The sequence below is a fragment of the Leptodactylus fuscus genome, chromosome 2 (genome assembly GCF_031893055.1).
Source record: "Leptodactylus fuscus isolate aLepFus1 chromosome 2, aLepFus1.hap2, whole genome shotgun sequence".
Lineage (NCBI taxonomy): Eukaryota > Metazoa > Chordata > Amphibia > Anura > Leptodactylidae > Leptodactylus > Leptodactylus fuscus.
The window spans coordinates 220,637,284-220,660,473 of record NC_134266.1 but is presented as its reverse complement, the minus strand read 5'-3'; the positions used below and the strand labels follow the sequence as shown (position 1 = coordinate 220,660,473).

Below are 23,190 nucleotides of genomic sequence, written 5' to 3'. Positions count from 1 at the left end.
AGAAGAGCTAACTTCAGTTTTAGACTGGTGTACAAAATGCCATCCTTAATAAATCTCCTCCGATGTGTTCTGCTTCTAGGTACTCAGTAGGAGACACGGATGTCCCATTATGTCTGCAGTCATGTGTAAAGCCACTAAAGTATGCCATAGCTGTGAATGACTTAGGAACAAGCTATGTCCATCAGTATGTGGGCAAAGAACCCAGTGGCCTTCGCTTTAACAAGATGTCACTGAACCTCCAAGGTAAGAGATCTGCCTTGTATGGAAATCATGATCAGTCTAGATAGTACGGATTTTGTAAGTGCTTTATAAAAAGATATTCCAAAAAACATTATAAATGGGTCCTGTCTTAAGTCACCAAACTGTTCAGAATTTTCCAGTCTGGTCAAGGAAAAGAGAGAAAAAGTGTTTTATAAATTGCTTCTGCAAGAATCACATACAGTCCTATGAAAAAGTTTGGGCACCCCTATTAATCTTAATCATTTTTAGTTCTAAATATTTTGGTGTTTGCAACAGCCATTTCAGTTTGATATATCTAATAACTGATGGACACAGTAATATTTCAGGATTGAAATGAGGTTTATTGTACTAACAGAAAATGCGCAATATGCATTAAACCAAAATTTGACCGGTGCAAAAATATGGGCACCTCAACAGAAAAGTGACATTAATATTTAGTACATTCTCCTTTTGCAAAGATAACAGCCTCTAGTTGCTTCCTGTAGCTTTTAATCAGTTCCTGGATCCTGGATGAAGGGATTTTGGACCATTTCTTTCTACAAAACAATTCAAGTTCAGTTAAGTTTGATGGTCGCCGAACATGGACAGCCCGCTCTCAAATGATCTGAAAACAAAGATTGTTCAACATAGTTGTTCAGGGGAAGGATACAAAACGTTGTCTCAAAGATTTAACCTGTCAGTTTCCACTGTGAGGAACATAGTAAGGAAATGGAAGACCACAGGGACAGTTCTTGTTAAGCCCAGAAGTGGCAGGCCAAGAAAAATATCAGAAAGGCAGAGAAGAAGAATGGTGAGAACAGTCAAGGACAATCCACAGACCACCTCCAAAGAGCTGCAGCATCATCTTGCTGCAGATGGTGTCACTGTGCATCAGTCAGCAATACAGCGCACTTTGCACAAGGAGAAGCTGTATGGGAGAGTGATGAGAAAGAAGCCGTTCTGCACGTACGCCACAAATAGAGTTGCCTGAGGTATGCAAAAGCACATTTGGAGAAGCCAACTTCATTTTGGAAACAAAGATTGAGTTGTTTGGTTATAAAAAAAGGCGTTATGCATGGCGTCCAAAAAGAAACAGCATTCCAAGAAAAACACTTGCTACCCACTGTAAAATTTGGTGGAGGTTCCATCATGCTTTGGGGCTGTGTGGCCAATGCCGGCATCGGGAATCTTGTTAAAGTTGAGGGTCGCATGGATTCCACTCAGTATCAGCAGATTCTTGAGAATAATGTTCAAGAATCAGTGACGAAGTTGAAGTTACGCCGGGGATGGATATTTCAGCAAGACAATGATCCAAAACACTGCTCCAAATCGACTCAGGCATTCATGCAGAGGAACAATTACAATGTTCTGGAATGGCCATCCCAGTCCCCAGACCTGAATATCATTGAACATCTGTGGGATGATTTGAAGCGGGCTGTCCATGCTCGGCGACCATCTAACTTAACTGAACTTGAATTGTTTGTCCAAAATACCTTTATCCAGGATCCAGGAACTGATTAAAAGCTACAGGAAGCGACTAGAGGCTGTTATCTTTGCAAAAGGAGGATCTACTAAATATTAATGTCACTTTTCTGTTGAGGTGCCCATACTTTTGCACCGGTCAAATTTTGGTTTAACGCATATTGCACATTTTCTGTTAGTACAATAAACCTCATTTCAATCCTGAAATATTACTGTGTCCATCAGTTATTAGATATATCAAATTGAAATGGCTGTTGCAAACACCAAAATATTTAGAACTAAAAATGATTAAGATTAATAGGGGTGCCCAAACTTTTTCATAGGACTGTAAGTGATAAAACCAAACTAGCCCTGCGATATGTGACTTAAATTGCCACTTTGACTCCATACAATATCTTGCACAAAGTTCAAATTTAAATCTATATATTTGGAGAAATATAAATTTTTAGAATATTTTAATTCTCTCCAAATGTACATCCAAAAAAACCTCTTCCATCAGAAGGGTCACATATTTTATTGCAAGTTGCTTTACTGAAATTGGCTACAAAGCCATGTGTAAAATTAAGAATGAAGACGGAGGTGAGCTATATTTGCTTGTCCCTTGAAATCTGAATGGGACACGTGACTCCTTTTTCTATGGCTGCCATGGCTTCTGCTGTGTATTTCTATAGCCCTGATATGGCCACTTTTGGAGGGTCTTGTGACCCATTCTGTCTATCAGCAGTATATCAGGACTATAGTGCTGTGTATATATGTGAGTATCTCGCAACCTGCCTGCATGTTGGGAAACTGAGTACTGAAGTATTGGAATAGATCATCCTACATCAGTGATTTATTTGGCACGTCAGCTTACACAAATAGTATTTTAGGAGAAATATTAGACATCTGTAATTACACGGCTATTAGAAGTAAAATGAGTGCATTCAGTAATGTCTGTACAACACATATTGTATACTTGTTATGGTAATGGCGCAGTGAATTTACATGGCTATCTTCCACTTAGGCACTCTATAGATGGTGCGTATCAGGGACGTAACTACCGTAGAGGCAGCAGAGGCGGCTGCCACAGGGCCCGGGCCATTAGGGGGCCTGGTGACAGCCACTACCGCTGCGTTTTTTTTTTTTTTTTAATAGGCCGTTACGGGCCCTATTCACTTGCCGATCCTGGCTGGGACGCGATTGGTAAGTGACACCGCGGGCCCCACAAATACTATCATTATACTGATACCGAATATAATGATCGGCGGACCGGGAGAGATAAGGGAACATAACAAACACTGTTACTTACGTCTCCACAATCCTTCCAGGCCTCCTTCCTGACGTCCTTTCTGATGTCTCTGACGTCACATGAACCCGGCCTGTGTCCCGGGTCATGTGATGTCTGATGTCCTTGCAGAAGGATGGCAGCGGAGAAGACAGCGTAGGAGCCGGGGGACAGGTAAGAAACAGTAATTTTTTATGTTTTTATTCCCCCGGGTCTCCGATTATTATACTCTGGGGTCTGAAAAGACCCCAGAGTATAATAATTGTTTATGGGTGTCCACTATGGGCTATAATACTGTGTGCAGGGGCCACTAGGGGATAATACTGTGTGCAGGGGCCACTAAGGGACATAATACTGTGTGTAGGGGCCACTATGGGCTATAATACTGTGTGCAGGGGCTACTATGGGACATAATACTGTGTACAGGGGACACTATGAGGGATAATACTGGGTGATAGGGCCACTATGGGGCATAATACTGTGTGCAGGGGCCACTATGGGGGATAATACTGTGTGCAGGGGCCACTATTGGGGATGATACTGTGTGCAGGGGCCAGTAAGGGACATAATACTGTGTGCAGGGCTTACTAAGGAACATAATAGAGTGCGGAGGAGGGGGTCGGTGGAGGTCTTCGACGTCGGTGTCGGATGAGGGGGGGGGCCCCGTGTCAAAAGTTCGCCACGGGGCCCCGCCATTCCTAGTTACGCTACTGGGTGCGTTGCACTTATTTTTACATAAAGAGTGAGTTGTCTGCTTTGCACCTAAACCTACAGGTTTTTGTCTTCATTATACTCTCTTACCCGGGCTCGTACTGGCCCACAGGCGAACAGTTGGGGCAATGTGTCCTGGAGGTTAAACACTGCCAGGAGGGAAGCATAAAAGACACAACCTTGTACATCATTGTACAAAGTTTAACCTTAAAAAGGCAGCGCGCCACTGACTGAAGAACGCATATATTGGGCAATGCTATCCTACACATCAATTAAAGCATTTTAATAGCTTAAACTAGCTGCAGGGAGCTCTAACCAAGAGAAGTTGTAGGAAAAATACCGACCTTGTCTGACCAAAACCGGCTCATTGTGCACGAGTGACAAGCTCAGAAATTTATGGTATATAGCACTTTCACATGACATGTTAGCTGACAAGGTGTATCCAGGTAATCCAGTTCATAACATTGGAGCATGACATGACTGGAAAATCTCTCTGCCGATTCACTATAGATCTTTGTAGCTACGGTTGCTTTATATGCTATTATTATGCTCTATTATTTAACTTTTACTCATGTCAAATATTCACTGGAATTCTTGCGAACTAAAGGGTAACATAAAATCCGTCAGATTATCTGCCCATAAACAAATAGTTCTACATCTAGATGTGAATGTTCGATCTTCAGAACAAATAAAAAAATCAAGTATTGGCAAAAAGAGAGACGCACACAGGGTAGCGAGAGGGAGGAAGGGTCCACAATTCCACAATGGTGGGACCTCAGAAAGAGAAGACTTTATTGCAGTGCAATGAAATATTCAAGGGACTCCATTAAGATCTTCTACAATTAAAACATGGAATCCACATTTGTTAAAGATATGTGGCATACTGAGGCAAAATTTAGACATAATTAATATATCTAAAGTAAGCCAAGCAGGTTATATAAACATGTCCAAATTTATCATACGACATGAGTCACTGTGATGAATGACGAGCATCTAGTCCTGTCCTAAGCTGTCTAAATGTAAGACACTATTAATAAATCTGCCCTATCAAGAGAAAAAAATTGCATTTTGTACTATTTAAAAATACTTTGGATTCAATCTGTAGAAGAAAAACAACAAAAACCAAGATGAAGTTTTCTGTTGTGTATTGATTGGAAGTTCATTAGAGAAGACGCAGCTGCTGCTCCTGTAGGACTGATGTGGGAAAACTAATTACACATTTATAACAGTCACTGAAAACAGCATATGAGGATATGTCATCGATATGAGATCAGCAGGGATCAGACCTCCGGCACCCCTCCCAGGGGTCAGACCTCCAGCATCGCTCCCAGGGGTCAGACTTCCAGCACCCCTCCCAGGGGTCAGACCTCTAGCACCCTTCCCAGGGGTCAGACCTCCTGCACCCCTCTCAGGGGTCAGACCTCCAGCACCCCTCCCAGGGGTCAGACCTCCAGCACCTCTCCCAGGTGTCAGACCTCCAGCACCCCTACCAGGGGTCAGACCTCCAGTACCGCTCCCAGGGTTCAGACCTCCAGCACCCCTCCCAGGGTTCAGACCTCCAGTACCCCACCCAGGGGTCAGCACTCCAGCACCTCTCCCTACCGATTAGCTGATATTATTGCATCTCGGCACTTATCCACATTGTAGTTTTAATTCATTTACAAAAAAAATGTAAAAATGACCAGTTATTAACTAAGATAAAGAACCTAAGATGATGGCCTAGTCTTCTGTTTACCTGTAATTAAAAACTAATATATATTCTTTTTATTAGGGAAACCACATAACCCAATGGTGAACGCAGGAGCGATTGTCAATTGTTCATTGATTAAAGTGAGTATGGAAGTTTCCCTTTCACAGCTTACATAATAGGGCATCAGCATAGTTTTCTGAGCCCGTCGGGCATTTTCAATTATTCACAGAATAGGTAATCAGACAGTCTAATGTTTAAGTGGTGGTCATGGCGCGGCCAACCAATATCTTGTAGGGGGCTGTTAATGACATAGTAAACATACCTTTCTTGCCGCAAATCAGCTCTTTGGTACATCTAGGATGTGGCCTCGTTGACTAGACCACTCATGTTTGCCGTGTCACCACTGCACATTGGGACCGTCAATATTTGCCAGGGGTGGAGCTTGGTGATGACCATAGGTTTTGGTTGCCAAGACCTTTGATAGGGCTCAGCACGCCAGATGTCCTTAGATGTGTATAGCCGCATCCAGTCCTTGGCAGCCAGTGCTTCAGCTGAAATTTGTCAGTGTTTTACTTACACAGATGTAAAAGCATTGGCGGCCTGGATACAGTATGTCTCCCCAACCTAAAGGTTGACTTGCTTAGCAGCAAGATTGCACCTGGTAGACTATAATACTTAGTTAAGTGTATAATGCATGTTACATATGTTTAAGTACATCTGTCACAAAATTTTAAGGGTATAATTAATACTAAATTACTATATACTTCTTTATTATATATTTTATGTTTTTTGTGTCTGATTGTTGCATTTTCAATAACTTTCACTTTCAAGTCAATGTGTCTAAAGGGTTAGCTTGCCAACTCTCCTGAAAGTGCGGGAGGCTCCCAGATCCACCAGACTGCTAGTCATAACATACATGACGTGGGTACTTTATGTGATGGTCACAATAAAGGGAAGTGACTAGTACATTTTGTGTCAATGTCATGAAAAAGGCATGTGGCAGGAAAAAAGGAGGTGTATCTCGCCCCCATCTGTGTCACGGCCACACCAAGACTTTTGTGTTTTGTATTGAGTCTCCCAAAGGCCATCATGTAATACTTGCCAGGTATGCCGATATTTGAACGAGTCTAAAGGCTGGAGCTGCAGTGAGGGCCCTGACCTATCAGATATAGCCATGTTTGTAAGGTCATATGACGGACACATGGATCATAGAGATACAAGTATGGGTTAATTCAGCTCATAGAAGAAAATAATGGTGACATTCAGCTGAATATATTCATCATATGAATTTGTAATGATTATTCCAAAAACAGTAAAAAACAGCATTGCGGCGACAGATGCCTTTTATTGCAGGTAGCATTGCTTGTCATACTTTGCTTTGATATACAGTAATGTATTTTTTATCGTCTTATTTAGCAAGGAGCTAACAAGGCTGAAAAGTTTGATTATGTAAGTATCTTGCATTATTCATCAGTCAGTATATTATGAGGATATTTTGTCATTTGCAGTTGCTACAGATACAGATGACTACACACATTCATATTATACTGGCAGAGCCAAGATATTGATTTCCACCTAGGAAGTATCCCTGACTGATTATATATCTTTAGTATACTCACTTGTCAATACACTCCAGGTTTTAGGAATACTCTCTCACTGTGGCCATGTTGTCCTATCAATGAGGAGTGTACAGTAAGTCAGTGGCAGATCCCGTGATCATGTTGTTTGTTTGTTTTTTTGAGATTTGCATTCCATTCACAAGGAGGCTTTAGGGGAACTTTCAGTCCTCCATATTCGTGAGCACTGGGAATTGGACACCTATTCCCTGTACTGTGTATATGGGCTAAGTTTCCATATCGACATATGCCTTTTAATTCCCAGCTGTACTGTTTTGTACCCAGCTCAAGGAGAAGAGTTCACTTGGCAGCTCCCCTCTAGCTTCACCTCCACCATCTGATGATTGACAGGTGTCTCTCTCTTTCCACATAGGAAAATACTTGTCAATTATATTGTGCCCCATAAATCCTTCCCACCTTTAAAGAGGATTTTCACCACATCAAACATTTCCAACTCTTTACATCAGTTAATAGGTGCTGCTCCACCGATTGGAACATTTTCTCTAGCCCCCACTGTTTCTGAGAAATCATTACTATTAGTTTTGTTGCCTTATATACTATTTAGACTCTGTACTGTCAGGAGGGCGGTGTCAGGCAGGAGCAGACAAGGGGTGTGATTCTGAGCTCTGACACTGGCTGCCTCTGATTGGAGCTCTGAGTCACACCCCCTGTCTGACACTGCCCTTCGGACATTACAGAGCTTAAATAATACATCAGACACCAAAATTAACTGTACTTGTTGCTCAGGAATGGCGGAGACAAGAGAGAAAATTCCAACTGTGCTGGAATCAGTGGAGCAGCAGCTATCCATAGATGCTAAGAACTAGAATTGGTGGATGTGGTGAAAGGTTCATGTTATTTCTACTTCAGCACGTTTGTTAGTGACATATTGAGTTGAGTTGTCCTATTGTTCTTGCTTTATGCACTGATCAGTTACGAGTCTGCTGCCTGACTTGTAACATCTCCATACAAGGAAAAGATGAATGTCCCCATCCATTATAATTACAAGACATGTAAACCTGTCCTTACAGCACCCAGTCTACATTATACCAGACAGCATCCAGCTCAGCACAACCACAATACAGAAGTTGACAATAGCCAGTTACTGGCTATTTTCTTAGTTGCTACAGACACAGGTTACTCCACACATTATTAAGATATTGGCAAAGCCAAGATATGAATTTTCACATTAGAAGTATCCATCATTGACTACACTCATTTGTCAAACCAGTCTATGTTTTATGTATACGATTAACTATAATCTTCATTGCTGTTACAGACATAATGCCGCACACCACTATTCTTCAGCAGCCTAAATAATAATAGTGTAGACTTTTGCAAATTCTTGAGTTTTCCTTCTTTTTGTTCCTAAGGTCATGCAGTTTTTGAAAAGGATGGCAGGAAACGAATTCATTGGCTTCAGCAATGCAACGTAAGGACAACTGATGTATCAGTCTGGGCGCCAAAGTCAAGTGTGGAGGGCTCGCATGTCCTACTGTAATTATCCTGTCGCAAATCTTAGTCTTACACAGACATATTGCCATGCTGTTGTTTTCTTATCTGTGTATCCTTCTGTGTGTTCTGTATAAGTTCCCTTTAAAGTGAATGTCCATATTTTAATGCCATGTCATTTTAGGTTCAAAATTCCAGGCTGAAAAGTTTCTTAACCCCTTAATAATCATTAATAAGCCTTTTTGTATTGATCATTTAGGAGTTTTATTCCACAGTGGCATGTCTATATGGCATTGCAGAGGGTGCTGTAGCGAGGTCCTGTCCCACACTAGAGCAGATGCTCGGGTGTTTAATGGCAGCTTAGGCTGTGACGAGACTGCCAGGCATTATACAGTAGCACTTTGCTTTACCAATGCACACAAGCTATCTCACAATAACACACCTCATAATGTGAAAACCAGTGGCCCTACTCATAGTATTACTGCTCTTTCACTGCTATTGGACTGTTCTTCTCTGGTCACCATACTAGAAAAAAAACTGATTCTGAATACAGATACTGAGGCACAATGATGACTAGTCACCATGCAAAAGCCTTGTGAATCACAGTAACATAGCAATATAATTGATAAGGTTGGAAATATAATCCATCAACTTCAACATATAAACCCTACTGTACCATTCTGATACAGAGGAAGGCAACTACAAACTATGCTATGGATGCCAATATCCCCAATGCAATCAGAATAAATCCCTGAACCAAAATCCCGTCCAAAAATACTAGTTCCCTTCACGTGCCGTGATATTTGAACTGTGAAGTATTACATTCAGTCCCCTCTTGAACTTGTATTTGTAAGTTATCAACTATCAGAAAATTCCATAGTTTCACGTCAAAGAACGTCCATGTATGACTATGGTAAATTCTGTTCCTCTGGGTGCAAATGATACCACCTTCTGATGGTGTAAGACCTAGCTGTGAAGCTTAGAAGCATATTGCATTGCAATTTTTTTAGGACCATCTCTCTAGAGGACTATTTTTCACAGTTTTACAATTGTCTGAAATAGGCTTCACTGTATTTCTCATTACCTCTCCTTCCCAATTCACACAGCAGAGTTAGATGTAGGCACACTCATTGTATTGTTACATGCCCTTATATCACCTTAAGGCAAAGGCCCCACATAGGGAAACACAGCAAAAAAAACCAAAAACATTCCGCACTGTTTCTCATTGCATTTTTTACACAGTTTTCCTCTGCAGAATTTCTGCACCTATCATATCTATATGGAAAACACCAGTGTTTCTGCAGGTATAATTGACATTCTGTGGTATTCGAAAACACAGCTTTTCCGCCGCAGATTTTTTCTGTAATGTGTGGATGGGATTAGACAGAACCCCATTTGAGAAAATGCATCGTAGAGTAGTACCTGCAAAGTGCAGCCCCAGCCTAAAGGACGTCTGGCTATTTCTTTGTGTGGTAAACTGTTGACAAGGCATAGGCCTTCTAGAGACCGAGTGTCTAAACTGCAACCCAAAACGCACTAAATTATCACAAAGTGCCAACACGGCTATTTAACATTAATACTGTGCGGATCCACAATCTTGGTCAATTACAGATGGTCTGTAATAATATGATTTGTCTGCTATAATACAGATACTGTGTGATAAAAGTAGTGAAGCCCCCCCCCCCACAGTACAATCTATCCTACTGTGGCCCTGACACAGTACTTTCTGTCCCACAGTGGCTTCCACATAGTACAATCTGCTCCATAGTGGCCCATACACAGTACAATTTGCTCCACAGTGGCCCATACACAATACAATTTGCTCCACAGTGGGCCATATACAGTACAATTTGGTCTACAGATGGGTGCGTACAGAGAGTGCTCTGAGTGCCACCACTGGCATGAATGCCATAGGTTCGCATCACAGGCATAGGCCATTGCCTGGAACTGGCATGATGTCACAAAATGCATGCCAATTTTCGACAGATCAACAACGACAGATTGTACTGAATCTATAACAATACACCACAGCCAGTGACATTCAGTCTATATCTCTTTATTTAGCCAACAAGATTACATGTATGGCACACTTCGGCTTACAAGCTGAAACCTTTTTCACTGCAGTGTATGTGAAGGGTAAACAGGCTTTCCATAGACTTAAAGTGTACCTAAACTTTCAAACAACATTTAGTTACCTTTTTTTGGCAGCATTTGTGATATTAATAAATATTGTAATATACTTTATTAATAAAATGTGGAGTATGAGTGTACTCTAGGAAAGCTGAAGCTGGGTGATCCCTTAAAATAGCTATATCTAGGGCACTATAAAATGCAGAACAATGCTTTTGGTGCCATATGAAAGAGGAGATTCTCTTGTTTCATATATATATATATATATATATATATATATATATATATATATATATATATATATATATATATAATATAAGTGATGATAGCAAGATGTCTTAAGATAGATAAAATTCTCATCTTTCATATGACACCATGACACCAGAATTACTATCCTACACTTCATAATGCCTGAGCTATAGCCCAGTTGCCCTACTATATCCATATAGATTTCAGCTGACAACATAGAAATGGGAAATAATAAAGATATTCAGGGTTTTATAGAAAGGAGCCAAATTCATTAATAAAGTATATTACAACATTTATTAATGACAAAACTTCTGCCTGAAAACCAAAATGTGTTTAAAAGTTTAGGTACATTCTGACAGGTTTTCTTAATGCTTTGTGTTTTTATCTTCTGCAGCTTTCAATCAGAAAAAGAGACCGGAGATCGGAACTATGCTATAGGATATTACCTCAAAGAGAAAAAGGTGAAAAATCAAAAAATAACATAATAGAAAACCATTCTGGTACAAAAAGAAGTTATAGCTTAGGGCGCATTCACACGGAGTAACGTGCCGTGTGACCTGGCACGTATACGCCGTGTGAGATTTTGAGCGCTGTATACGCTCCCATTGATTTCAATGGGAGTTAGTCTCGTATATGCAAAATCATGACCACAAAATAACGCGGCGTATACGATCCAGGCTCCCATTGAAATCAATGGGAGCATATACGGCGCTCAAAATCTCACACGGCGTATACGTGCCAGGTCACGCGGCACGTTACTCCATGTGAATGCACCCTCACATTGTAATCACTTTTTTTGTCAATACCTGTACATTCTTGTAGTAACTTATATGTTTTACAATGACTTCTCTGTTTTTACCCTTCTAGTGTTTTCCAGAAGGAGCGGACATGGTATCTGCGCTGGATCTTTACTTCCAGGTGAGAAAACATCATTCCTATTAGTAGCGGTGTTGTCACAGCTCACAAATAGGTTGTGGTTTAGATCATTGCAAATCTTTGTTCACATGGAAAATCACTTAAAGGCAGCCATACAATGTAGTGTAATGCTGCACAAAATGGATCAATTCAACCAAAACTATGGTTCATTGTGTAATATTTGCCAAACAATCATTCTAGCCGGCAGACATTCTAGACGTCTCCATCTGGAAAGAAATTTGTTGTCATTGTCTGATAGTCAATAGTCCACAAAAAATATCCCTGTGAAACAGCATTCCAAGAAAGACTGGTTGTCTTTTACCGGTGTTTCTGAAGATATACAACGAGCCTGAATGGCTACAGAGGCCATCATGGACTGAAGTGTGTATGTCGGCATTGACAGAAGGGTTGTGCAGCCATCAGCCTACATCTATGAAATGTGTATCAATGACTTTTTGTGTATGTCCTGACCTTAAGGGCTCGAAAAACATGGAGAAAGAGGGAGCGGATTTTGGCACTGAATCCTCCTCAAAATCCGCCCCCTCACAATAGAGGTCTATGCAGACCGCTAGCGTTCTGTTTTCCACTAGCGGTTTGTTCCCGCTAGCGGAAAAAAAGAAGCGAGCTGCCCTTTCTTCAGGTGGATTCCGTGGTTGATTCAGTCGCGCCGTCTGCCTCACGGCAGCACCCTCCGGACTAAGGCCATTCATTTGGGCCTACTCCAGAAGCCGCGACAGTCGCATTTTGGTCCTATTCTGAAGCGGCTTCCCGCGTCAAAATCAGGACCAAAATACGCCATCCTGTGCCCCATGTGAACAGGGTCTTACAGTATACTCCCTACCTGAAATATCTCCTGTATATATATTTTTTCTCTTTCTAGTTGTGCTCCATTGAGGTGACCTGCCAGTCGGGGAGTGTACTAGCTGCCACTCTGGCTAATGGTGGCATCTGTCCCATCACAGGAGAGCGGGTCCTGAGTGCAGAGGCAGTAAGAAACACTCTGAGTCTGATGCATTCGTGTGGCATGTATGACTTCTCCGGACAATTTGCCTTTCATGTGAGTATACAGATAGAACATTCAAAGTAACATACCGTATATCAAAAAAATAGTATTTTGTTGTCACTCACCATATGAAACCGAGAAGTCTTCAGGGTGTGCAATCCGTGCCCCGGGACTCATCGGAGCTTGGTAATATACATCAATACAATACTTTTTTGTATGTGTTTTCTATCTTTTTGCACATTATATTTTTTAAAAAATTCTATGGATTAAAAGTTAAATTTTAAAGAAGCCGGTTTGTGGAATACGTACTTCCTTTTGTATTAACATACCGTATATACTCAAGTATAAGCCGACCCGAATATAAGCCGAGGCCCCTAATTTTACCACAAAAAATCTGTAAAAATCTTTAATAAACTTTGATTAAACATAATGGAAGACATTCAGAAGGGAGATCTCACAGTTTGGCAGCCCTGGTGTCTGGAGAGTGACATCCAAACAGTGCAGATGCTGGCGGAGAGCAAAAAGCCATAAATAATAAATCTGTTCTTATAAATCTATCAACTAATAAATGAATACATGGTACACTACAGTACATCTCTGGTGACAGAACTGTTCTCCAATGAAAAAGAAAAAACTTTTTCTGAACAAGATATAGGAGAAAACAAAACAATAAAATAAAGCATTGCATTGCTGGTGAACAAGACAGTTGTCGGTTTATACTGTTACTCCCATCTAGTGGCCAGATGATGCAATTACAATAAATACTTTTCCAAAACTAAATTATACCATTACATTTGTATATCGGTCATTGTTCATATTATAAAGGATTAAAATATTGTCGAGAGCAGAAAAGTACTGAAGTTTGTGAATATGTAAAATCAGTGAATATTAAATACACTTGCAGTTAAACCTAGCATAGTACATATACCTGTAATCCAATAGGACCAGTCCATTGTATCCATATGTTCATGATGTTAGTATGTGTCTAGCTCTATCAGATGTTCAGTGAAGTTGTTTTTTTCTTCTAGGTTGGAATTCCAGCTAAGTCCGGTGTGTCTGGAGCCATATTACTGATCGTTCCTAACATTATGGGAGTTTTCTGCTGGTCCCCACCTCTTGACAGAATTGGGAATAGTGTACGAGGGATTCATTTTTGCCATGTAAGAGACTTTTTTTTCTGCAATTCTTAATAGTATTCACATGAACGATAACAATGATGCATATTACAGGGACTAACATAACATCCTTTTAAGGTAAAGTAAGTAATTCAGAGAAGAATAAATGAATGAATGAAAACCATGACAATAGAGCCAGATTCATGACTATACAAACACCAATGGCTCCAGAGGTTTTGGTGGCATGGGCAGCCGACTGGGCCCCATAGTCACCCAAGGGTTTAGCATCAGCCCCCTGTGATCAGTCTGGCATATTCTCTGACTGTCTGTCTAAATTTGCACTGTTTGACTATTTTTGGCCATTGAATTTAGATTAGACTGTAGTGGATACACCTATATCCTTACCTGTAATCTTATTTAGTCTGATAACTGCTTCATATCCAAGTAAAACCACACACTTCAAGCCCTTATCCACTGTAACGTATACTCAGCTCTTTGGATATGGCCATCCGGTGTATTAGTCAGTAACATAGAATTGCTCTCTTTGTAGGAACTGGTCTCGCTCTTCAATTTCCATCATTATGACGACTTGCGGCATTGTGCAAAGAAGCTGGATCCCCGCAAAGAAACAAGAGAAATCCAGGTATTCTATGCATATGCAGTAAATATACAGAAAGGCAAATGTTTAGCTATATGTGAGGTCTATAAAGGTTGTGATTCCAATGCTCTCAAATATTTTAGTGGGGTTTCCACGGTCCATGTAGTTGTACACAGTATAAATCACGCCAAGCAAAGTGACGAGACTTGTGGGAAAGTTAAGAATAGGCACAAAAGAAATCTACAGCATAAAGCATTCACAAAAGGAATAAGAAAAAAAAAGGGTCAAGTGGCTTGTATGGGATACAGGACAGGCATTATATCAGTGAAGGTCCCAGCTGTAGTGTCTGAAGTAATCAGATATTTAGGAACTGGAACACCCCCTTTAAGTAATCTCCTAATATATATATATATATATATATATATATATATATATATATATATATATATATATATATATATATAGTTGTGTTGTATTGCTTTGTAACAACCTTTTATGTCTGTCTGAAGCTTTGTTGCTACTGTTTGTCCTTCTCTGCAGCACAAGACTGTGGTGAACCTTCTGTTTGCAGCTTATAGTGGTGATGTTTCTGCTCTGAGAAGGTAAGATGTCCTCATAGTATGTTATATATACAGGAAGTCACTGGCATTATGAGTGTCAAGATACATAACACTCCATTCACATGGGGCATACAAGACACCCATTCTTGTGATCAGTATGAACCCCAGCAAACAGACCCCCAATGATCAGAAAAATGTAGAATCAAGAAATCAGAATATATGAACATTTCTCACAAATTGTACAAAGACAATGACCCAGATTTTCTATTGTGGTTACGACAATACTGGTGTAAATGTGATGCATCTAGGTTGAGACAGCATAACTAAGCTTACACTGTACAAAAATTAGTAAATCTGGGTCAATGAGAGAAATGGCAGAGCTAGATGTGAACTCGCTCACATATACAGAAGCAAACCAGGGGAATTATAGCAAAAAGCATCTAAATAAAGACCTCGGCATAAGACACCTTGAGCTGTCTGTATTTAGACTCAGCAAGTTCACAGATTTAATGGTGTATTCCTCCTTGTTATCTGATCAATTGATAGCACTTCAGTAATTGCCTGTATGACTTTATTATGGTTTGTTTATTTATATAGTACAATTAATTCCATGGTGCTGTACATTATTATATTAATTTCATGGTGCTGTACATTATTATATTAATTCCATGGTGCTGTACATTATTATATTAATTTCATGGTGCTGTACATTATTATATTAATTCCATGGTGCTGTACATTATTATATTAATTCCATGGTGCTGTATATTATTATATTAATTCCACGGTACTGTACATTATTATATTGGAGTGCCGAAGGTTGCTGACCCCTAGAATAGACAATCGCTTGTGATCACTGGACTACCCCTTCAAGTAAAACTATCTTGTTTTTGGATATACTGTATAACAGACAATAAATATTCCCTTTTTTTTCCAGATTTGCACTTTCTGCTATGAACATGGAGCAAAAAGACTATGACTCCAGAACAGCTCTACACGTCGCAGCAGCAGAAGGTTTGCTATCACATAATGGCAATTTAAAGCCGATTTCAAAGAAAACCCCACAAATCTCCATTAGTAATATTTTATTTTTATCTCTGGTAGGACATGTGGATGCGGTCAAATTCCTCATAGAAGGTTGTAAAGTTGACCCATTTGTAGAGGACAGGTAAGCCATTAGTGTTGTATGAGCTCAGTAAATGTAGCATACATATTATTTGTGAACTATGGACTAAGAGAAAATAAATACACATAGGACCTTCACAGTATGGTCAATGGCTGCATTCTGCAGACCTTTAAGAAGGAAGACCCACCAGATAACCCTCAAATTGCCCTAAACAACCTTGCAATAGAAGTGTAGCCTCCTTGTAGCTGATGGGACAAGTGATATCTAGCGAATGCACAAATTGCAATATTTGTAAACTGAATTTTCACTATTAAAGATATTACAAACCACAAACCTTGGTATGCAGACCTTCAAACACTTATAACAAACACTAAAGAATACTGGCTTCCAAAAGAGAATACAGACGATTATTCAGCAGTAACTATATCGGCATCCTATACTTCAGACCCAACTCTTAACATCTGTATTTTCCCCCGTGAGAGGACTCAGACCTCTATTACCTCAAGTTTATTGGTAATAGACCCAAGTTTCTTTAAGAGTTTCCATTTAATACCATTCAGTAAGCGCTAAAGAGGTCATTCAATGTGAAATCTCTGCCTTAGTCAGATATTGAATGATAATAGCTTTCCATTTAGTGAAGAACTTCTTGATGCCAGGATTTTTCATGTGCCCCATTACTAAGCACTCCAGATGTAAGCAGTATTTCATGTGAGCAATGGCTTATTATGGCATTTGTATATAGTACAGTGCTGCTGAAGTGGCCATGTGCTCCTCTCTGGGATCAGACAGCTTTGCTAGGAGCAAGTGTGCAGATGCTGGAGAATCTCCTGATTGATTTTACTTACATCCTCTAGATACTGTTATCTAATGGGGTCTAGCACAGTGACATATCTATTTTACAGTCTGACCAAGATAAGCAACTTTAAAACTGGAAGCTAAACTGTGAACCACATTAACATCAATCCACTATATGCCTGTTGACTCTAGAATAAAGGGGTTGTCTCAAGATAACTTCCATTGTCCATGTTCCCTATTTAAACATATCAGTGTCATTGAGGAAGGGATACAATTGTATGCAGCCTAGTCATTCATGACCAAGGACATAATTTAATATATCCACAATCCAATCTTAATTTCTTCAAAATATCTAATTTATTTCATATATATATATATATCTCGCATTTAAAAAAAAAAAAAACGCAGTAAAAATTGTGACGTGTTTTTTTGCGGCCCGTTCTCTTAAAGAATGGGAAAACTGCCTGGAAGCGTTTTTTACAAAAAAACGCTCCACAAAAAGCGTGCCAAGGTCAATAAAACGCTTCCTAATTGGGAAGCGTTTTTTTCCGGTGCCAAAATAGGACGTTATTTAAGTGTGAACTAAGCCTAAAGATAGTGGTTACTGTTATGTAAACTTGTTTAAAAATGTAATAAAAAATGTTGTTAAAATAATAATAATAATAATAATAATAATAATAATGATAATAATACAATTACCAATAGCTGCCATAAAATGATTCTCTGTGTTCCATAGGTGGGGTAATACTCCTCTGCAAGATGCCATTATATATATATATATAATTTCTCACTCTCTATATTCTATTGTAAAGTAAGGGCTAGTTCACACGGGGACATGGAAAAGGATTTTGACAGCAGAATCCACGTCATAATCCCCCTCCATACAATGTTAGTCTATGGAGACTGCTAGCTTTTTTTTCTGCTAGCAGAGAAAAGGAAGCGACATGACCTTCAGGCGTTTTCCACCTGACCAAAGCAATAGAAGTGAATGGGAAGCGTTTTTTACCATGCGTTTTTTTGCAAAAAAAAACGTGTCGCATTTTTTTTTTTTTTTTACAAAAAAACACGCAGTAAAAATTGTGACGTGTTTTTTGCGGCCCGTTCTCTTAAAGGATGGGAAAACTGCCGGGAAGCAAAGCGTGCCAAGGTCAATAAAACGCTATCTAATTGGGAAGCGTTTTTTCCGGTGCCAAAATAGGACGTTATTTAAGTGTGAACTAAGCCTAAAGATAGTGGTTACTATTATGTAAACTTGTTTAAAAATGTAATAAAAAATGTTGTTAAAATAATAATAATAATAATAATAATAATATGACCAATAGCTGCCATAAAATGATTGTCTATGTTCCATAGGTGGGGTAATACTCCTCTGCAAGATGCCATAAAGTTTGAGAGACATGATGTGGTGAAATTACTGACTGAATATCAAGAAACCTATGTGAAAAGACATATGGGGGTTGAAAGTTCAGAAGAACATTTGTCTTTGGAGAATTTGAAGAGTATGGTGTAGCTGATCTTCTTCATTGCAGACCTGCAGCACATCTGGTTACACAAGCCAGTACAATTAGCACTAAGCTTTTATACAAGGATCAGCAAAATCTACGCAGCATCATCGTACAGCGCTGAAACATCTGCAAGACCTTCGAAAAGTCCTATAGTACAACGTGAGAATCCCTCTACAAACACCCTCTGTGATCCATCTGCCACATCCTTAGATAGTCCAGGCTGTGAGCTATGAATTCTCTGTGACCCCAGGATGATTGTGTTCTAACTACACCAATACATTGTAGCAAATCCTCAGAATACAAGAGATTTGTGTTGCTGACATGTTTAGCTTAAATGGGTTTTCCAGGCTCAAAATTTTGATGCCCTATCTTATAGGCCACTAATACAAGATTGCTGAAGGACAGACACCCGGAACATCAATCGGCTTTCTCAGTAACTGATACACAGAGAATTGAGAAGGAAGCAGATAGTGCTGTTCTCTGTGTAGTGGTCAGACCAGGTACTGCAGATCAGCTCCTCTTTACTTGAATGGGGGCTCAGCTGCAGTAACTCAGTTCAGCCACTATACAGATAACAGAGCTGTCTGCTTCCAGCTCCATTCTGGGAGCAGCTGATTCATGGGGGTGTTGGGCTTTAGACCCCCACATATCTGATATTAGTGAACTATCTTCAGAATAGGCCATCAATAGTTTTAGCCAGGAATACCTCTCTAAAGGGCAAGAAGTTATCTTTAAAATATGACAATATAAAAACTATATACATTTCACAGTACATTGTTTAAAGGACTCCATCACAATGGCAGACCTCTCATTAATAAGAAGGAATGAAGAATGTAGAGAGCTAGTTTATTGGAAGCAACACAAACACTTGTCATAATAAAAAGGGGTTCTCCTGGAGGGTTTCAGTACTTAGATCCTCTGTCTTCTATTGCAGACCAGGTTGGTCCTAATCTTGGGTCACATGATTAAAACAGGCTCAGCATCAGAGCCAGCTTGGAAACCCTAATGTTCATCTGCAATGGAACCCAGAGAAACTAAGTACTGAAACCCTTTCTAGAGAACCTCTCGAAAAAATGCAAGAAATGAAAATTCACTGCAGTGCATTGTAAGGGTATGTTCACACGGCGGAAAATGAAGAGGAATTCATCTTCATTTTTGCCTTGGTCTAGCTGCAATGGGATACCGATGCAGTGCATCAGCATTCAGTCATGGCATCCCATTCCTGATTAGGCCCGGATGAATGGGTCTAATCAGGAGGACGTCTTGAGTCGCAGAATCAGTGGCAGGATCGACCAGGATGTTTCTTCTTTCCGCGTCCTGCTGCGTTCTTTGCCTCCCATTGAAAACAATGGGAGACGGCTTTGCTCTGGTTTCTAGGGCGAAATCTGCCCCCAAATCCATGGCAAATTCCAACATCTGAACACACCCAGAGCAAGGAAATTTGCAGGTTTTTGCAACAGGTTTTACACAATATATTGTTGATTGATTTCCAGGCTGGTTGCAGGGTATATTTTTATGCCATGTGTGAACTTAGCTGGAGGTTAGATTTATGTAAGGGAGCGTTCACACTACTGTCGGTGTCAAACAGCTAGTGTCCACTGCTAATGGCCATTCAAAATCTTGCGCGGACACTAGCTGTGTCTGTGATATCTTGCATTGATTTAATGGGACATTGGGTGCGTTCTTTTACAGTCCGTGCCTGTCCTTAACTGTCCGTTCCCAAAGATGTATGACTTTTCAAGCGGACAGCAAAAACGTACATGTCGGGTTTTGCTGTCCGCTTGAAAGGTCGGACATCTTTGGGAACGGACAGTTAAGGACAGACACGGACTGTAAAAGAACACTCCCCATGTCCATTTAAATGAATGCAAGATATCACGGACACAGTTAGTGTCCGCTGCTAATGTCCGCACAATATTTTGAACGGACATTAGCTGTCGGACACCGACGGTAGTGTGAACGCCCCCTAAGACTAGACAACCATGTTCATAAATACTAGAAGCATTGGTGACTGTAAATTTTCTTGATGCTTATTACAGTCTGATTGTATGTCACAATAAGATATATATGTATTATATATATAATTATATATTTATGTATGCATAATTATATATGAAAATATCATCTACAAAAGGCAAATTTTAGATATTATGTAACACTCTTTCCAGGTTAGAACTAGTCATGTTCGTAACATGTTCCATTGTGCAATGACTACTTATTGAACTTAGATTTGCCATGTATATGTGAAAGGGTTCATTTAATTAGGGGTTTTTTTTCTTGTTTTTTTTTTTTTTTGCTGTCTACCGGTGTTAACATTTCAGTGTGAACCCTACTAAATACTCATGTAATTGCAGATTCCTCAGAACCTTTGAAGGATCCTATACCAATGAATTGCTGTCCAGTCTACCTGCATCATGGTATAGAGTAGGAGAAACTAAGCAGATTTATACATAGTTTTGCGTAATAATGTATTGACATCTTTGTTGTGGATTTTAGAGTCCAGTGGGCGGAGTGTCTCAAGGACTGACAGCCTTCCCTGTATGAGCATACATACAAAGATAGCTGCCAGTCACTGACAGGACCATCCTGTGGACCCCCAGAGATATAAATGACAAGTTATAGGGAATCTTTACCTATAGAACTATCTATCATTCCGCCCAGCTGCTCCTGCTCTATAGCTTAAGGGTAAGTTCACACAGAGTTTTTGGTCAGGATTTTGAGGCCGTATCCACCTCAAAATCCTGACCAAAAAGACGGCTCCCATTGAAATCAATGGGAACCGGACAGTTCTTTTCTCTGGGAGCTGGAGCTGATTCTTTCAGGCGGATTCGCCTCATGACATCCGCCTGAAGACACTCCTTCCTCCCGACTAGGCTCATCCATTTGGGCCTAATCCAAACTGGAGTGCGCGACTGGATGCCAGTGCACTGCACTGGCATCCAGTCGCAGCAACCTGTATTTTGGACCGGTACCTGAGGCGATCTCTGCCTCAGGTTCTGGTCCAGAAAACCCTGTGTGAACTTGCCCTTATTCTTACAGATTAGACTGTTCAACATGACAGGATCCCTTTAAAGAGAATGTATCATCTAGATTTTTTGAACTAATTAGAACTAGATACAGATTCATTTTGTAACCTGCAATGTTTTTGTTTTCTGATGGTAGATTTTTTTTTTATAGTATTTTCTGTACATGATTATGGGAGCAGCCATCTTGTCTGAGCTTTTGTTGTACATTGTTAACAGCATTCAGAAATATGCTTTACAGGAACCACAAGGAACTGTATAATCCTAGCAGCATAACTCTTAACGTAAAGTAGGATGGGTGCATATTCAGAGGGGTGGACTGACCACTTTCCCATCCAATTGCAATACAATTTCTATATCACACACTTGTTTCTTACAGTTCCAAGCATAGTCACTAGATTCCTTCTGAATAGTACAATGTCAGGAGGGCCTTTATCCTCCACTGGATCTCCACCATAAGCCTGATGAAGGGTATTAACATGAACCACTGCATATGTAAAAATACCCAAGCGTGTCTTATGGATCTAACCATATAAAACTGTAGTCATGAGACGTGAATCTTTGGGAAAGATATATCATGGGAGAATTTTTAAATTCAGTTTTGCTCGATGTGCTGTCCCCATAACTTTCGCAAAATGGGGAATGTGTCGCATGTTTGGCATAAAAGAGGGATTTTTCCTCTTTTCAGAAAACTGGCATAGATGTGTTAATAAATTCAGCCCAACAATGTTAAGAGGTGTTATTGTCACAAGTTGCCCCATCTACAGTATATTTACTACAGTATATCTGGTCAAATGCTGATCAGTGGAGGTCTGAACACAGGGACCCCAGCAATAATGAGAAATGGTGTGTTTTGCACCCACAGTTTGAATTGAGTGGAGGATGAAAGGCGCACCGACGTTTCATTGCTTTCATTGGGAGCCACCAGAGATAACCGAGCGCTGTACTTTAGCTATCTCCAGTGGTTCCCCTGGCTGCTTTCTTTCAGAATGAACTCCATGTCCTCATCTTAGGCAGTGACGTTACGCCTGTTGGTCACATGACTATGCTGCAACACTGCAGTACGGCCATATGGCCAACGGATAGGATGTCACTTCTTGAAAACAGGAAGCGGAGCCCTTTCTGAAATAGGGCAGCCGTGTTTTCTTTTCCTGGATAACCCCTTTTACATAAATGCTTGATTTAAACAATAGGTCATAAAACAACTTATCAATTGGAATCACTTTAACAAATCTTCCTGTCTAGAGTTTGCTGTTACATTCTTGCTGTTCTTTGGAGCAAACATGATTCCCTCTCAAAATGTGCATCCAAAACGTCCAATAGTTAAACATGAAGTGAAGAATGCTGGACCATTCACCCATTCCATCTTCAACCCTAGTGCAGGAGTGGTGAATTCATTTCAATGGGAACCCCAAAGATAGCCGAAGTACAATACTCTATCTTTTATCAGTCCTGGCCATAGTCAAGCTGACTGTGATGAGGTTGAATGCGAGGTGGGAGAAAGGTCCTGCAATCTTCACTTCGTTGGACAACCCCTTTAAGTCCCACTGTCTAAGTATTGTACACCTCTTCTTGCTGTTGTATAGACCAGCCGATAAGGGCTAATTCACACGACCAGATTTTCGATCCATGCGCTGTCCTTGTCTATAACATATGAAACCTGGACAGCACACGCACCAATAGTAATCTGTATTAAAGTTACATGACCATGGAAAAGAAAGAAGAAAAAAAAACAAC

General features: G+C 40.1%; 1 protein-coding gene across 3 annotated transcripts in view; it reads left to right on the top strand.

Annotated features, from left to right (window-relative positions):
- The window catches only part of GLS2 (glutaminase 2), a 46,662-nt gene extending 25,132 nt beyond the window's left edge, over positions 1-21,530 (top strand). For all 3 annotated transcript variants that reach the window (XM_075265588.1, XM_075265590.1, XM_075265589.1), the window contains 13 exons: positions 80-243; positions 5,448-5,506; positions 6,783-6,815; positions 8,356-8,414; positions 11,208-11,274; positions 11,681-11,731; positions 12,609-12,785; positions 13,760-13,891; positions 14,397-14,489; positions 14,985-15,046; positions 15,942-16,018; positions 16,109-16,172; positions 18,279-21,530. In XM_075265588.1, the coding sequence (XP_075121689.1) occupies positions 80-243; positions 5,448-5,506; positions 6,783-6,815; positions 8,356-8,414; positions 11,208-11,274; positions 11,681-11,731; positions 12,609-12,785; positions 13,760-13,891; positions 14,397-14,489; positions 14,985-15,046; positions 15,942-16,018; positions 16,109-16,172; positions 18,279-18,435 (1,195 nt within the window). In that variant the 3' untranslated portion in view covers positions 18,436-21,530. The remainder of the gene's footprint in view (positions 1-79; positions 244-5,447; positions 5,507-6,782; positions 6,816-8,355; positions 8,415-11,207; positions 11,275-11,680; positions 11,732-12,608; positions 12,786-13,759; positions 13,892-14,396; positions 14,490-14,984; positions 15,047-15,941; positions 16,019-16,108; positions 16,173-18,278) is intronic.
- The last annotated feature ends 1,660 nt before the right edge of the window (positions 21,531-23,190 follow it).